Source organism: Apostichopus japonicus, chromosome 9 (genome assembly GCF_037975245.1).
Source record: "Apostichopus japonicus isolate 1M-3 chromosome 9, ASM3797524v1, whole genome shotgun sequence".
In the NCBI taxonomy this organism is placed as follows: domain Eukaryota; kingdom Metazoa; phylum Echinodermata; class Holothuroidea; order Aspidochirotida; family Stichopodidae; genus Apostichopus; species Apostichopus japonicus.
The window spans coordinates 14,503,334-14,521,461 of NC_092569.1; the positions used below are offsets into that span (position 1 = coordinate 14,503,334).

Here is an 18,128-nt window from a genome sequence, read left to right on the forward strand (position 1 = left end):
ATAGAGCATCCAATCAGCCCCCAGTTTCCAGTGCTGGATGATACATGTATGTACAAAATAGTGAAGAAAAATAGAAATTAGAAAATAGTTCCCCTTGAGCGATACAAATTTGGCACATGGTAACCTATAAGCTCCTCTCTCAGTGACGAGATCATTCCGGCCTACTGCCCTCCTTCTTATTCTACCACCGAAATTAGTGTCTGGAGCACGTAACAAGAGTAGAAAGGTCTTTATCCTACTGTAGCTTCAGTATCTTGACAGGTCTAGCCTAGTCTGATCATGGAGCTATAAACAGAAGGAGAAAACCCACTTTGAAGTATCATTGTAACCGACAAAATTTGATCGCCATAAGTAAACATGCCTCAGGGCACAAACACGGGTAAAGCCATCATCAGCTATTACGTAATCCTGGTACAAAGGTCATTTCGTATATAGCGTCCCTCACAACATAGCAACAGACACTCCGATCCTAACGTATATGTAATTGAAATAGTATACACAGTACTCATATATGTTACGTTACGCATACCTGTAATAATTTCGATCGGAATATATCTTTCATTTCTCACCGAATCATGCGAAGATTCGTACTTAATAATTAATTGTTTATCTCAGCATATATTTCATCGCAATATATGAACAAGTAATGGCGAAATAGGTACTTTTAGTCAAGTATTTTCCGATAAAACTTTTCTTCGTTCGTTAGGCAAATAACGTTAGCGATGTTTGTTATTGCATTGGGAACCTAGTGTTATAAAATTAACAAAATTAATTTAACACGAAACATGGCTGCCAAAAAACTTTGCATCCGCCGAGGACATTAGAAATATTCATGCTACAGGATATAGTTGAATTTATGGTGAAGCTGATGATTGAAGAGTTTGAGAGGCTGGATGTTCCAGACGACATAAATTTGGAAGATACATTAATTGTTGAAAAACATGAGGAACAAATTCTAAGATAATTAGCAGGTTATGTGCCATTTGCCCTTAAAAAACGTTATATGAAAGTTAAGAGTACTCAGAATGCTTTAATATTTTTACAGTACTTAAACTGTATGTCTGTTGCAGGTGAAGTAAAGCCTGGGTGGAAAAACAAAATAGAGGTGGATTACTCTTAGTTAATGATAATATTTTCATGCTTTTCAAGACTGGAATTTCAGACAAAGCAAATTTTAAACATGAAGACCTTGCTTATTTTGAGAAATAAAAATGTGAAAGACCATCTTCTGCAAAAACTTCTGCAACACGAGCCAGTTCAGAATCGGTGGGCAGATCTTGTTAAAGAATTGTTAAACGAGGACTTAAGTGGGCAGTTGCTTCAAATTTCATACGTTTGTTGTTTATTGGGTAAAATTAATAGTAAATGCTTTTGTTAGAATGTAAATGGAGATAAGTTACAAAAAAGGAAGACTTCTTGTAGCAAGAAAGGAGAGAAGCATTCAGAAAAGAATTGGCAAGTGAAAGCAAGGAGTGAAACTGAGAGTAACATGATTGGTATCTATATATCTTGATTTTATGATAATTATGTTGTATACTTACATAGTTCGTTTGTTCTTTCCATGGCAAACCTTATCTTTCAAGCTTATAACAAGTTTACTTTAGTTCAGAGAAATATAGTGGAACTAGAATATTGTCAGTTTTGTACAAATTAAAAGTTTAAACTTTGTTGTGATTTGTTTCCTTGTAAATTACAGTATATTGATTTAGGTCAAAGGTGACACATGCTTTCTCTTCAACACCACCTACTGTAGGTCTGGTAGGTAGGACACCATCCGCTCTAAATTGGACTATGGCAGCATCGCCACAGTGACAACCACAAAACTCACCTTCGCAATATTTACACCCTCTTGAAAGAAGCACTTTAGCTCAGCATGGAAGATTTCATCCCTTTCTTTCTGTTGGCAAAGCTTAATCTTCTCTACACCCCCAATATCCTCACCAGCATTTAGAATCCTTCCCACAACTTTCGCAGATGCCGAACTCCCTATCTCTCAAAAGTAAAACCCTCATACTACCTTTGGCATTTGGAGCTCCATAAACTCACCATCAATACCATCAAGCTGGCTCCTTCTCTTGACCCACCTTCACTCCTTCAGACACCCACTAACCCCCCCTCCCACCTCACTATCTTCCTAGGCCTTGTGCCAGCAAAATTGAAATATATTTAGCTACATGAGTTTACTTATATGGACATAATTCGAGCACAAAATGTGATTTTAATCCCCAATGGGCACAATGTAACCATTAGTAACAGCCAGGATGGCATCCCTTCAAGTCGCTTGACCACTACACTCTGGTTGACAACTTGACTATTCAATGTTATGCATATGATTATAAGGGCACCTTTCCCTTCATTTATGAGAGCTGGCAAAAAACAGAACAGCAAGTTGGAGTTCCTTTACTGTATATATTGTACTAAAAAAGAAAATAAAACTACTTCACAAGATAACATGAAAACTATACAAGATCAAATCACCACATTGTTATTTAAATATACTGTACTAGTTCCACCAAAAAATAATCTAGAGCACATGGACAAATGACAATGTTCTTCTAACAGAAATCCCCACTTTAAGTACTAGTACAACAAAGGTACAAATAAAAAATTAAAATACTGTGAAATAAATCTACTGTAGTGCTATACAGAACAATCAAATCAGTTTGAGTTCATTTACAGTACTGTACAGTGGCGTAGACAGTGTGGGCGAGTTCCCCCCCCCCACAGAATTTTTTGGGGACGTGAGTGGTGACGGTGACAAATCATAGGGAGCAAAAAATATTTAAATGTACTCCTCTTAGTACACAAATTCAGTTCAAAGAATGGAAACGATAACAACCCCTTTGAATCTTAAGCCCTTTTTTAAACAACATTTTTCAGGGGAGGAGGATGCCCCTTATACCCTCCCCAGGACGTTGTTCCACCGCTTAGTGCCTGAAAATGGGGACAGAAGTTGACTTTGCCCCCCACCCCATACCAGAAACCTGGCTATGTCCCTGGTACTGTATTAATCAAAGAAAACATTTATGCAAAAGATTTTGAAAAATCTATAGAACATTAACTCATTATTACAATTTACCAGTTCCACGTAAATAAAAATTCTGTTACTTCACATGGAAATGTACTGAAAAATTGTTCCATACATAAAGTGAAAAAAGTTGGTTTAACTGCGATCTGCTTCCTCCTCTCTTGGCCTTTTGCGGCAGTAACTACGTAATGAACTGATTGCCTTGGAACTTGCAACCATCAAGGACAAAACATTGTATAACAGAGAGCATTTTACTGTTATCACAAGAGATCATCCACACTGTAACCTCCAGTGTAACTTTCTACAACCAAAACCCTACACCTGTTTGTGCACCTTTTATTATGTAATCTTCAGCAGGATGTGTGGTTAGCTTCACACTAGCTTAACCACTGTTTATGTAGACAGAGTAACATCCTGTCCCATCCTCTTGTAATCCATTGTAAAAGAGTATATAAGATGCAACTTTCACCATTTGTATTTAGTAGCATACATCCAGCCAAGGAAGATACAATATACTCTGCATTAAACTCAACTACTTGTTTGTGCCTTTATTTTCTTGTTCATATACCGCTGTGACAATTTGGTGGAGGAGCAAAAATTCCTATTTTAAGTTTTACATGACACGTTCTCCGTATTTCCTTCGTTCATCTACTCGTTTCACAATGGCTTCAACTGTTCCAGCAATTGCACCCACCCCTTATCATGGGTTATCTACAGAAAATGCCAAGCGTTGGCTGGCTCGCTTAACCCAGTTTGTAACACTTAAAGGCTGTAAAGATGAAGATGCCTTAGCTATGTTTGGACTACTCCTTAGAGATTCTGCTTTGGATTGGTTTACTTGTCTTGATGACTCTGTCAGGAAAGACTTCACACAAGTCAAAGCTGCGTTTTTGTTACGCTTTCAGGATGTGGTGCCCACTTGGCAAAGACTAAGCTCGTTTTTTACAGCTAAACAGGAACCAACTGAAACTGTTAACGATTTTACATCTAGGATGAGCATGAGGGGTTCAGATCTATCTCTCTCGTCAGAACAAATTGTCCAGGCTACTCTGGCAGGCCTACTTTCCCACATCAGGCCCTTTGTCCTACAAAAAGACCCTACCACTGTCGAGGAAATACGTAGGGCGGCAAACCAACTCGCCACTTCTGTGGATTCGTCACGACAGGAAGAAGTGTTGATGGCTGTCCAAGGATTAGCAGACCAACTCCAACAGCTAACCACAACCCAGGAGAGCTTTGCAGATCGGTTACATTCCCTATCCACTACGGTAAATGCAGCCTCACTGGACCAGTCTCACAGTGGAAGGAGAGGTCAACCACCACCATCTCCGCAAAAACAGGGGAGACGGACCTGGCAGAAATCTTCCCCTCCATCACAGGATGGCCCGAGTCCTTGGCATCGTCAACCATCACAGACACAGCGTGCTTGTTCTGGGTGTGGTGAGTACGGTCACTTAAGGTCTTATTGTCATGCTCAAGATCTTAGCTGTTACAACTGTGGTAAACTAGGACATATAGCTCGAGTATGTAGGTCTGGCCGTTATGTACCCCCCTTTTACCCAACCAACCCCTTCCTCCAATCTTCTGGGCAGCACCAGAATGATCAACAGCCCCAATAGCAATTACTGTCACACAGGCCCTCCTCCCCTGTGAATAGTTACTGTTGTGAGGCATCTTGTAGGGACTCTGTAGCAGCCATTTCTGCCACGCCCTCTGTGACTTTAGTGACCCCACTTCAAAAGAATTTGGTTAATGTGTCCCTAAATGGTTGTACTTCTAAAGCCCTTGTTGACACAGGAGCTTCCATTTCTTGTATATCTCTGTCTCTCATACAGAGATCTTGTATTCTCAAAGTGTCTACACTTGGTGACTCTACCATTAGTCATATTAAAGGGGTGTGTGGTGAAACTCACACTGTTCTTGGGACAATCAATCTGCCTGTTACTATTAACAAGCTGTGCTTATATCAGACATTCTATGTATTTCAAAGACTGCACCACCCACTTATACTAGGTCTAGATTTTCTAACGACAAATAAGGCTTCCATTGATCTTCACAACCATTGCCTATCTCTTCATGATGGTATGACCGAAGTGTCTTTCCTTCAGGCTGATCGTGAACGACATGAAGTTATAAGATTGCAGACTTCAGTTACTGTCCCAGCAAAAACTGAAGTTATTTGCCCTGTTAAGGTTATTAACCCTGACTTTTCCCATAGTGTTTGCCTTTTAGAGCCAGCATCGTCTTTAGCTAGTAAGTTCAATATTTTCACGGCCAGGTCTGTATGCTCAGTTGCCAATTCTAGTGTTATTGTTAAGCTTATGAATCCCACTAATTCTGCTGTGTGTATTCCTGTCAATACTACCGTTGCTTATGCACATGAATATGAGGACATTCGTGACTTTTCGGGTTCTGAGCCTGATCTGTCCGACTTTAATATTTCGTCATTGTTCGATAAGACTTCTCCTGATGATGATGACCAATACGTCACCTTAGCTCAGGATATGGGTATAAATTTAGCAACTTCTGATCTCTCTGAGGTACAACAACGAGAGCTTCTTATTTTAATCGGCAAGAACCGTGATGTTTTTGCCACTGACCTGTCTGAACTTGGTGAAACTAATCTTTACCATCACAATATTGATACAGGGAGTGCACCTCCCCAACGACAGCGTTTTTACCGCACGACCCCTAAAATCAAAGACGAAATTGAAAAACAAGTCAATGATATGCTGCAAAATGGTATAATTGAGCCCAGCATTTCAGAGTGGCAGAGTCCTGTTGTTCTGGTCAAGAAAAAAGATGGCAGTTACAGGTTTGCTGTCGATTATAGGAAACTCAATAGCGTTACTAGGCCAATGCACTTTCCCTTACCTCTATTGGAGGATGTTTTTGATGCGGTGGGTGAATCTGAAGCACAAATCTTTTCTGTGCTAGACCTCTTTTCAGGGTTTTGGCAAGTCCCTATGGACCCTGACTCAAAACATAAGGCTGCATTTGTGACTCATCATGGGGTCTACCAATGGAAAAAGCTCCCATTTGGCTTAATGAATGCACCTGCCTCATTTCAATTGGTCATGGCAGAAGTACTAAGAGGCTTGAATTGGAAACATGCTCTTGTGTATGTTGATGACATCCTTATTCTAAGCAAAAATTTTCAGGATCATTTAGACCATCTTCAGGATGTTTTTCACCGCCTCCGAACTGCCAATATGAGACTCAAACCTTCTAAATGTGACTTTGCTGCACAGAAAGTTACTTATTTAGGACATGTCATCACAAAAGATGGCGTTCAGGCTGATCCCTCTAAAACTGAGGCCATTTCTCAATTTCCTTGTCCTCGGGATGTCTCTACTTTACGAGGTTTCCTTGGCCTTTGTAATTATTACCGTAGATTCGTACACGGTTTTGCCAAAATTGCTGCCCCACTAAACAACCTCCTAAAAAAGGATGTTCCCTTCACCTGGTCTAAACAATGTGAAGATGCCTTCGAAAGTCTCAAACATGCTTTAACCACCCCACCCATACTAGCTTATCCTAGTATGTCTAAACCTTTCATTGTTTCAACTGATGCCTCAGGGAGTGCCATCGGTTATATTCTTGGACAGCGTGATAGTTGTAACAGGGAACGTGTGATTGCCTATGGCGGACGATCTCTTAACAAAATGGAAAAGAAATGGTCTATATCAGAAAGAGAGTGCCTTGCTCTTATTGAAGCAATTCAGTCATTCCGTCCGTACTTAGCTAACAACAAATTTACTGTTTTGACTGATCATATAGCTCTTAAGTGGTTACATAAAATTTCACATGCGACTAATGGTCGTTTAGCTAGGTGGTCTATAGCGCTTCAAGGGTATGATTTCACTATTGAACACAAGGCAGGAAAACTACACCAAAATGCAGATGCCCTTTCTAGGAGAAGCTATGATTCACAACAAATTCCATCAAAGGCTGAGGGAATGTGCATTGAACAAACTAAGACCAGTCACCTTGATCAGGATACCACTGTAGAATATCACATTGAATATGCTAGCAATCCTAGTGTACCTTCTGTAGGAGCTGTTTCAGAGAAGCCAGATATTGATCCTGTGGCTGTTAAATCATTTCAGAGGGAGTGCTCAGACTTTTCTTATTTGGTTAAGTATTTAGAAACAGGTGAGCTACCTGAGGACCAGAAAGTAGCTAAAAAAGTTGTTGTTGAAGCTGAACAATATGTGTGTCTTGATGGCACTCTTTATCATTTATTTTACCGTCGAGCTAAAAATCTTTCACAGGCGGATAGGGTAATTAAGCAACTAGCTGTGCCTAAGGTCCTTCGACCTGACGTTTTATTGTCATATCATGACTCTATTGCGGGAGGGGGTCATCAAGGGTTTGATCGAACTTATCATTCGATTCGTTTAAAGTACTATTGGCCAAGAATGTATTCAGATATTTATGATTACGTTAAATCATGTGATGCCTGTCAAAGAGCTAAACGTCATTTTCATGGCCACCCTGCCCCACTGCACCCAATGCCTGTTGAGGATGCATTTAAACGGTGGCATATGGACATCCTTGGTCCACTTACCACCAGTTCAGACGGTCACAAGTATGTATTATTAGTTACAGACAGTTTTACTCGTTGGCCAGAAGCTTTTCCTCTTAAGTCTCAGGAAGCAACTGTCATTGCACAAGTATTGTACAAAGAAATTTTCTGTCGTTATGGTGCACCACATACCCTTATCTCAGATCGTGGAAAAAATTTCATGTCAAAGTTAATTCAAGCATTGTGTGAGTTGTTTGACATCACCCGTCACCATACTAGTTCCTATCACCCACAGACTAATTCGACATGTGAGAGGTTTAACTCAGTTATTGCACAATCCATGAGAGCCTATTGTGGGGGAAACGATTCCAAATGGCCAGATATGCTACCTGGTATTTTAATGGCTTATCGTATGTCCCCTGCGATCAACTCAACCCAATTTTCACCTTACTTTCTTTTGTTTGGTAAGGATATGCGTACTCCCTTGGATGTTAGTTTACACCCTACTGACACCATGGGTAGAGATGCAAAAGAGCATATCACTTCTGTTATGGACAAGTTAGACACCTTTCGTAAGGTTGCAAAGGAAAACATTGTTCAGGCACAACACAAGAACAAACAAACTTATGATGCTAATGCCAAGGAACCATCATTTCATTTGGGACAAAGTGTACTAGTTTTTAACCCTCAAGTACCACAGGGCCATTCGACCAAATTACATCGTAAATGGTGTGGGCCATATTATGTCTGTGAGTTAGGTCCTAATGACACCTTCAAACTCAGGAATTGCTCTGATAACAAGGAATTGCAATCTCTGGTTCATGCCAATCGGCTGAAGCCCTATCATGACCCGAGGGACAGGAAAGTGCCTACTGTGCCACACCCTACCCTGTCTTCTGAAACTAAAACACTTCCTGGGACTAGTCCTACTGGAGCTTCCCAAGAAACCCAACATATAAGAGAACAAAGTTCATGGAAAGATGTTGATCGAATTCTTCAGGCACGTAAATATAATGGTGCTATGTATTACAAAGTTAAGTGGGCAGATAAAACACCATCTTCATGGGTTCTTAGTGGGGATTTATCTTCTAATCTTATTAGAGAATATCACATCACCCGTACTCTGCAAGGCAGAAAACGTAAACGTCCATTGAAACGACATAAGTTCTTCATTTAGAAATACTGTGTACTATTAAAGTTGATCGTGTAAACAAATATGGTTAGTCTGTTGCTTCCATATTTATCAGACTCTACGAGTAAACCTTCTTTCCATGTCAAAGGCTTTTTCATTGTTTATAATATATTCATTCCTTTGTTTTATATCTTGAGCATGACATTATTTTAACAGTATGTGACCGTACTGCCACAATTTTCTATTTTGATAATCATTGATACATTGCTTTTGTTTTTTAATGTTGTGACAGTAAATGTATGTCATTATGTTCTTTCAGGTTTTCCTGTAATTTTTTTTTTTTCTTGCCTTTGTCGACAACATTTATAGATGTATATGTTATTATCATTTGTTTTTTTTCTCAAACAGTGAGACATTACTGGTCATGTTTCTTTTATTGAGTTTCATCACTATTTTCATATATCAATGGTTCACCTTACCTTTGAAATTACATTCGAGCATTTTATATACGTTTTTGTTAACGTATTCTGTAAGGACTTTTACTTTCTGCAATTCTTAGTGTTTGCTGTTTCTTCATTCTTTCTTTTCCTTTCACATTTGGGGACCAAACTTTTTAAGGGAGAGGCAATTATAACAGAGAGCATTTTACTGTTATCACAAGAGATCATCCACACTGCTTTCTACAACCAAAACCCTACACCTGTTTGTGCACCTTTTATTATGTAATCTTCAGCAGGATGTGTGGTTAGCTTCACACTAGCTTAACCACTGTTTATGTAGACAGAGTAACATCCTGTCCCATCCTCTTGTAATCCATTGTAAAAGAGTATATAAGATGCAACTTTCACCATTTGTATTTAGTAGCATACATCCAGCCAAGGAAGATACAATATACTCTGCATTAAACTCAACTACTTGTTTGTGCCTTTATTTTCTTGTTCATATACCGCTGTGACAATTGTGCCCAATATCCAAGCATGGTATCTCTGTTTAGTTTTTGGTGCCTTGTCACTTTGGATGGTCTTTGAGCTGCCACATAATCACCACAATGTTCTTAAGCATTCCTGATGGGCACTAGTCATACCTTGAGAAAAAGAAATGGCCAAAGTGTAAGCAAATTAACATTATGTTTTAATTTACATGTAGGCCTACTTTTACTTCCCACATAAAATCAATGTTTTTTTCCAAATGGGTCAATAAACTTATTGAATAAAACAGAAGGAAATCTTTCTTTTGGGCATCAATGGTACTTGATACTTATACTATTGCTTTTCTTTATTTTTCTTTTTTCGTTTTCGACCTGTGTAAGCCGAATCTCCTATTGTGGACAATACCTTCAAATTCAATTCAATCAATGCAGTGATGTAACACTGTGGCCCAGTGCAGTCAGTTCTTTGTAGTACCGTAAGAGACATAAATACAGTAGGTTGATATTTTATAGCACAATTGCAGTTCAATCCAATGCATCTGGTTTGCAATGGAATCTACCTAAACTCCTACTTTATGAACATTTTCAAGGAGCCAATATAGTCAGGACAGGAGCATGCACATAACTATTTAGAAAATTATCCATATTTTCAATGGCCTTGGGCTTAGAGCCTGCATGGATTTGTATTTTTTATTTACTGGTGTGTGGGTCACATTGCCACAGTAGCAACTACACCGGCCTACACATGGTCTATGTTATGTAACTTAATCTGCTAGGCCCAATCTAGCCCAGGGCATGAACCACAAAAATATTAGGCCAATCGAATAAATATAAGTCAAGCAATCGAACAGAGATTCTTCTTTTGTTGGATACTGACCCAGGGTTACTGACAATGTAAAGACTTAATGTAGCCCTTGAATCTCAGTTAAGTGTTCACAACATGTCTTACAATAAGTTTTTTCATTCACACTTGAGATTGGCCAAGCAAGGGACTAGTATTATTCATATTATAAGCCAAGGCTCTCGACCCTAACAGTGACACTTATTATAAATTAGGCCTAGCCTATGGCCAGTGGACTACAATTTTAACCCTCATGAAATGGGCTAATGGTCATTTATTTTAAGCATCATTATTAGAATCACTTTAAAAACAATTACTCTTGGACTGCATCCGTGTCATTGTGCAAGTTATCACAGACGCCATTTTGTGCAACCTGTAATTTCGGCAGTCAGAGTGAAAATACATAGCAAATTCTAAGTCGAATAGCATTTTCGTACATACCCGTACACTATCCTGTCGTTGTACACTGTGAACAATAGGTCGTCCTAAGCACATAACACGATGGTTTTCAATCCGGAGATGTCCGGAAAGCGAGAAAATACGCGAAAAACAGGGCAGTTTTTCGGTCGAAGTCAATAAAATCTGAATCTTGAAAAACAAGGCTAACTCAGTGCATGTTTCGTGCAAACATATCGGGTTTCTTTTAGACCAAAGATATAGCTTTTAGCGTTGGACTTAATCAGATTTTAATCTCGAAGCTGTCACCATGGAGCTAGAAAACAGAACTAAACATGCACTTGACGCACTTTGAACTTTAGTACATGCATATTCATAAGCTTTATTTTTACACATCCAGTCGTTTTCTCCATTTGCGGCGGTTACAATGATGCAAGATCAAAGGAGCTCTCGCGGTCGCTTCGCACTGCCCGATGTAACATGATCGCTACTGATATTAGTCGCGAAACTCAGCGGGGTGGTTAAGGCGATGATTGATTGTTTTACGGACATTAGAGAGTGGGTTTTCTCCTTCTGTTTATAGCTCCATGGTCTGATTAATAAGCACATACTGTACTTATCAGCACTGAAACTGTTTATAGTCTGTTAGTGGCACTACTGTAACTGCTGAAACACAGTTAACCAGTTTCCTTACTATAGTGTTAGAAGTGCAGACCATTTTGGTTGAGTAGAAGGAAGTTACATTATACCGGTTTCACTATATAGGTAGAACACTGCACTCAGGGATGGTAACTCCAATGAATTTGTTTGCAACAATATATGAATTTATGAGGTACGTACAGCCAGGGGTACAAGATGCCAAGTTCCTCGTTTTCTTAACACTATCCTATGAGCTTGAGTACAGTAAAAGTTAAAGGTTTACAGTATTGAGGCCAAGGCCTCCTCACACTACCTTGTTCACTGGTAACTTGTCACACTCACGCACCAAAGTGATCATAATTCAAACAATCCCTCCTGGGGTTGCATCTATGTGTCCACTGGGGGACTCCCCATAGGGGGCAGTATGCAACTATATTTACGAGTTACCTCACAGGTCCCCATTTATACACCTGGGTTAAGAGAGGCAATGGTCATAAAGTGCCTTGGGCAAGGACACAACGTAATGATCTGGCCAGAACCTGCAAATCACCTTAGATGACAACTTGACCACAACGCTGTTAGTACAGTACATAGCAGACTGAAAAGGATCCAAATCAAAACAAAACTGTTAGCAAACTGCTCATCCACTAAAAGAGCCTTCGTAAGAGAATGTGTTAAAGTAAGAGGGCCTAGCAGGATATTCGTTCATAGGCTGTATGACATGTTACAGTAACAGAAGGGACAAATACACACATAAAATACAGACAGGTTTAATGAGCATGGTGAACACAAAAGAGAAAGATGTAAGAGGATTAGTAGACAAGGGATGGAGAGAATTAAGGATCGTTGCATAATACCCTAACTTGAGCGTTAAAGTACAGTAGGGCCAGACAATGCTGGTACAGTAGTTTAACAGGTCGGCCCTCAGTACATTGAAGTTGCTATTGTTGTGAGGAGAAAAGTAAGTGAGTTGCATGTCAATATCAAAAAGCGGGAAAGTTTTTGGAATAGAGTGAGTCAGTTTTGCTAAAGATATTTCATTTTGTGCAAACAGGAAAGAGACTGCTATTATCATGCTCAGAGTTGTATGTCGTTTCCAATTTTGTTTGAGTTTTATCTCGATTCTTCATCTCGTACGTCTACAGGGAGGGTGAGGAAGTGGTTTCCAATTGAAGACGCCTTAAGGCAACTCCGCCTGTACAAGCCCAACCAGGAGCGGTACCTCAGAAAAGCGGTCATGGACACGTGAGTGACTGGGTCAAAGGTCAACCAAGGTCTAATACATTGGAGATGACTTGATGCCACCCCCGTGGAAGAATTTATCTCAGGGAATTTCTGTAAACAAAAGAGAGAGAGAGACAGAGAGGGAGAAGATTCAGATTGCCGAGGCGATAAATATGGATGACATTCATCCAGATGCGAGTAAACCGAGTCGAAAGTAAACCTCAACTTCCAGTGAACTTTGTTACGTCAAGCGACTCGAGCTGTAAACAACACAAGTGCGGTGATGTGATGTGTGAGACCTCAATTTTACTGCACATTGGCTAGAAATATTTTATCAGATTGTAAGATCAAAAGTGTGTCATTTTGCTGCATGACAGGATCATAAATATATGGAAGAAGGTCGGTAAATTAGGTGTGAGCAGGTAATGACATACTAAACTTAAATATGGAACTGGCTGATCATATTTGTGCTAAGTGGGCTTTACAGTCATGAACTTTCTGTTTAATATGTATTTATGTACTGCAACCTACAAGTGTGTACAACATACTGTATCATGGAAGAATGGGGCGGCATTCATGAAATACTTGTGGGTGTTTTCATGGAGCTATTCTGATAATGGGATATACAGTATGGGTGGGACTGGGTATCATTTCAATTAACATGAAAAGAGAATATCAAAAGCATCTACAAATATCAAACTTCTACAACTGTGAATCGTCATAGGGTGAACTTTGACAACACGCTTCTACAATACTTTGATGGCATTTCAGTCTATTTCCGTCCATTTCCAAGGAGAGATGCTTTAAGGGATCAGGTTGCCCGCTGATTCGCAGTGAGTTTACTGTATGTCGTGAACAGTTTTGATGTTTGTCAAATAGTCAACACTACTGTCCTTTAAAAATGAAGCCTTTTGGTGGGTACAGTAGATTCTATCCAGTCACCAGTGACATGCATCTCTTGAGCACGATTTCACAGTTGAAGAAAAACTCTAAATTCTAGTGCATCCCTGCAAGAAGAAAATGCTGTAAGTGTAAGGCTTGCTCAATTTAATCTCTATATCACTTCTGTTTTTTATTTCCCCGGACACCTGTAGGTCTTTGCTTCTGTTGCCCTTTCGTTGTGTGCGTCTCGTGGGTATTCAATATGCGTTTATGACCTACGGTGCACTAGCGCCGTAGGTTCAACAACAAGTGATAGATAAAAAAAAATAGAGAGAAAAGAGAACAGTTGGAGACTGATAAATATGCTAAGATAATATAATAACTCTGCATTTGACATTTTGGATTCAGAGTTGATGGATATGATAAGTATAGTATATATATTAATTTATACAACAAACAGCAACAGAAAGAATCACTTGCTTTTACCAAAAGGGGAGGAAGTGTGAACTTAACATACGATATGTGTGGGATTCTTGCAGTACTTAACATAGAGTGTCAAATGTTTCATATGGATGGACAGGGGGAGGGGGTGGGGTGGTTTCTTGTTACTGGTTGAAACAAACAGGTGAATAAATCATCATCCTTGTCCACCCACAGTAGACCAAAATTGCAAAAAAACAAATCTGCATTATGTAAACCTTTCTTTGCTATCAGTACATTACTAGGGAGAGTTATACATTCATTTCAAAGGAAATGTTTTGTGTATGTTGGAGGAGGGAGGAAGGGGGACAGGGGAGGGGGAGGGGAAGACAGTGAAGTGGTAGGACTACTTCCTACATGTATCTCTTTGTTGCTTTACTTAACCACAGCTGGTAAGTTTAAAAAGGCCTCAAGGGCAAATCTCAAAAATCGCTCTGCTTAAAGCTGTTCTGGGAAATTTCCATAATATTAATTATTTTGTGAATATTCATGTTTGATCAGTATACAACCATAAAAAAAAAAAATTAAGTCTTCCTTTAACATCCTTTACCACCATAGACAACTTGCTTCTTTTTTTTCTTATTTTTTTTTTTCTCCTTCCAAATCATGTCATTGATTTTGTTTTGTTTTTCTATTTATTAGCTAAAGGGATACAGGTAGGGAAAGAAGATTAAAAGTCAAAAACTAGTTAAACTTGGTTTAACGTAATTCACATCTCGGGGCGCATCTTTTCTGGTTTACATTTCGCAAATTTATGAATCTTGATATGAATAAATAATTATCAATTGGGACACCATTTTTGTTCCTGCACAAAGTGATAAAGTTCCTCATTTCTGTCCAAACAATACTGCGGTATATCCAGTAATGATGTTAAATTAAAAAGTATTAATTGTTATGATTCAACTTTCACAAATATTGTTCACCAGACATATTGCTCTGCATCAGATATGCATCCGGTATCCCTTTTAAAAGATGGTATTGGTATTAACCGGCAATGGATTTAACCTCTATTAACTACTATTTCCGGAGAGATGGGTTGCCTCTCATTAAACTAGTGAAGTGTTTTAAGCAAAGCAAGCTATTCATGAACCATTCCAGTTACTGCATGTCCAGGCAAAGTTCACAACTCTCTGGTCTGGTGACTCCTGTCATAGGTTGTCTGTGGAAAGACACAGAGCTCTCGATGGAAATTTTTACCTTGTTTCAGACATGTGTGGGTGTGTGTAAAGAGTTCTGACAATTTTTTAACACTTTCAGCAAAGTATTAAAACAATATTTTTGAAGATGACACACCAAATTCACTCACTGTCTGGCGGAAGTTTTTGTATAAATCCTGATTATATTTAAAATTGTGAATCTTAAGGCATAGAACAAAATTTAAAGTATGTTATCATTGAATAATTCAATATTTCCATTAGAGTCACAGAGGAATCGGTGAGGAATTATCAAGTCACATGAATCCAGATCAAAAGGAGGAGAACTTGCATTGTCTTTAACTTTTTCATTAATTATGAAATGAAGAAGTGACTTCATTGCCTCATCTTCTCACAAAAAAAAAAGGATTTTTAAGATGAATTATGTATTCTATGGTACATTGAATGCTGAAATGTACAAAAGAAAAACTACCACTATTTTTGCTATTTGGAACTAAACTGTGAACAAAACTTCTAAGACTGTATAAAAGGTGATGTATAATTATTCGCTTTATCTTTGAATGTCATATTTGTCCATTTCAATCATTGCTTTCTTCCACCAGTGTCCTTTTTCTCCCACATCCCTTTTTTTCTTGTATATTCTCTTTTTTTTTCGGTGGGGGGATGGAAGATGGGATTGAAGGGTGTGGTCGTGCAGTTAACTTGAAATATAACTGATCACTTTTGCTTCAATTAGGGAACACAATGTGTTCTACCACTCCACAGTGGATTCTAAAAATTCATATTCATTCGGAATTCACACCGCACATCCATCAGAGGGATACTCATTCTGCAAGACTATGATGATATCAAGGTCCATGGGTTGAGTCCAGGGTACCTACCCTCTTGTGGTATAGGGTGTGTCTGATAATATCTAGATCCATGGGTTGAGTCCTCCAGGGTGTACCCTCTTGTGGTTATGGGTGTGTCTTATATCAAGGTCCCTGTATTGAGTCCTTGAGGGTACCCATTTTGGCTGAGGTCATTTGGGTCATCAGAGGTCAAATTGTGAAACCTTGTAAAATGACATTAAGTACAAGAAGGCTATTATTTTGTGTAGAAGTCAAATTTTTTGTCATTTGGGTTCAACAAATGCCAAACATTTACTTCACTCCCCTCTTACCTGTCTCTCTACACTAACACACATTCATAAACATAATATCGCAAAGGCAGCTTTGCATATTTGGACAGATTGCATATTTGGTATGTAATTGTACCACATTCAGTACAAGAAGCCTAATGTTGTGGGCGGAGGTCAATGGTCGTTCACCAGGGGTCAAATTGTGAAAACCATGTTTTAAGACAATATTTCAACAAGGACATATATGTCATATTTAGTATGTTGATGTATCTGTCACATTTAGTACTAGAAGTCTGTTGTTGGGGTCAATGGTCATTTCAGGACAGCCTGTGTCATTGTGAATTTATTTGTTGTCACATCACACTGCTTTTCACTGTATTTCTAAGATCAAGTATGTTGTACACTATATATTACGTCTGATTCATGAAGAAAACTGCTCATGTTACATCATCGGAAGCACAATGCATTTTTGCATAGTGGTTTTCTTCTTGATATTGTATAAGCTCTTAATATTAATTTCAGTCAAATTCAAGATTTTTTTTTGCATAGAATATGTTGATTATCTTTATGAATGTATGGAATTGTGTGTGATATATTTTGTTTTTTGTTTTATAATATGATTGTACATTAAATAAATTTGTGATTTAAAAGATTGTCGACTGAAAAATGAGATATTGGTGCTTGAAATATAATAATAATAATAATAATAATTCAATTTAAATTTTAACAAATTCTTTTGTTTCATTTTCTTTCATTAATAAAAGCACCTCAATAGTGCTTGTACGAGATGGAGGAGACAGGTAAGGGTGGGGGTTGGGGGGGTGGATAAAGCCCAAGGCCAACAGGAGATATTACCTTTCGCTATCCCCCCACACCGTAATGAGACTGCTTTTCACTGTATTAATAAGATCAAATATGTTGTACACCCTCACTGTACATTACGTCATATTCATGAACAAAACTGCTCATGTTACATCATCGAAACCACAATGCATGTTTGCGTTCTGGTTCATTTTTATAAATATGGAAGGTTATATTGGTATACATAAATAATCAGGTTCCGTAATAAGGACAGAGAAAACTTGACAGTATCAAGTACTAATAATGATAGCCACTTCCATGGGCTTCACTTAAATGGATGGGAGGGATAGTATGTGGGGGGGGGGGCTGCGTTTTGATGTACCCTTGTAGTGTTATCAAGTACTTTCGACATACAAGTGGATATACTCTTGGATATACAAGTCCTCATCCTTGCACACTTCTTGTTCAACTCCTAATTTAAATGCTTTGTAACGATCGGGCTAGTAACTAGGTGTACTAAGCATGTATACTAACTCGATCACAATGTATAATACCTACGTCAGTCGATCTCAATTTCCTAGTGTCATCTTTCAATTCGACCATCAAAGTCGATGACAGTTTATAAATCGTGAACAGAGAACGGTAATATAATATCTTAGCTCGTGAATAACTATTTCTGGTTAGACCAATCTCGACTTTGTCAGCAGAATTAATCCTATGCAAAGTACATCCTACCATAGAGCTATAGCTCCATGATCCTACTCAACGGAATATAACAAACTGATGGCGCTCTATCACTTTGGCGAAATTTGGCAAGTGCGAATAGGTGGCGCCCTTACACTAAACGGACTAGAGCTCTTTTAAAACCGACCAGATAGAGATGTACGGCTCTGAAACGGAATATAACTAAGAAAATAGATTACAAAGATCTAGTAGGAAACATGACTCATTTTCAAGCAGGAGGATCTTATTTAC

The 18,128-nt window shown here is 38.7% G+C and overlaps 1 protein-coding gene across 1 annotated transcript in view; it reads left to right on the forward strand.

Annotated features, from left to right (window-relative positions):
• Positions 1-17,067, forward strand: part of LOC139973252 (diphosphoinositol polyphosphate phosphohydrolase 1-like) — a 30,256-nt gene extending 13,189 nt beyond the window's left edge. The window contains exon 4 of the mRNA XM_071979801.1: positions 12,638-17,067. Coding sequence (XP_071835902.1) covers positions 12,638-12,741 — 104 coding nt within the window. The 3' untranslated portion in view covers positions 12,742-17,067. The remainder of the gene's footprint in view (positions 1-12,637) is intronic.
• Positions 17,068-18,128: the final 1,061 nt, after the last annotated feature.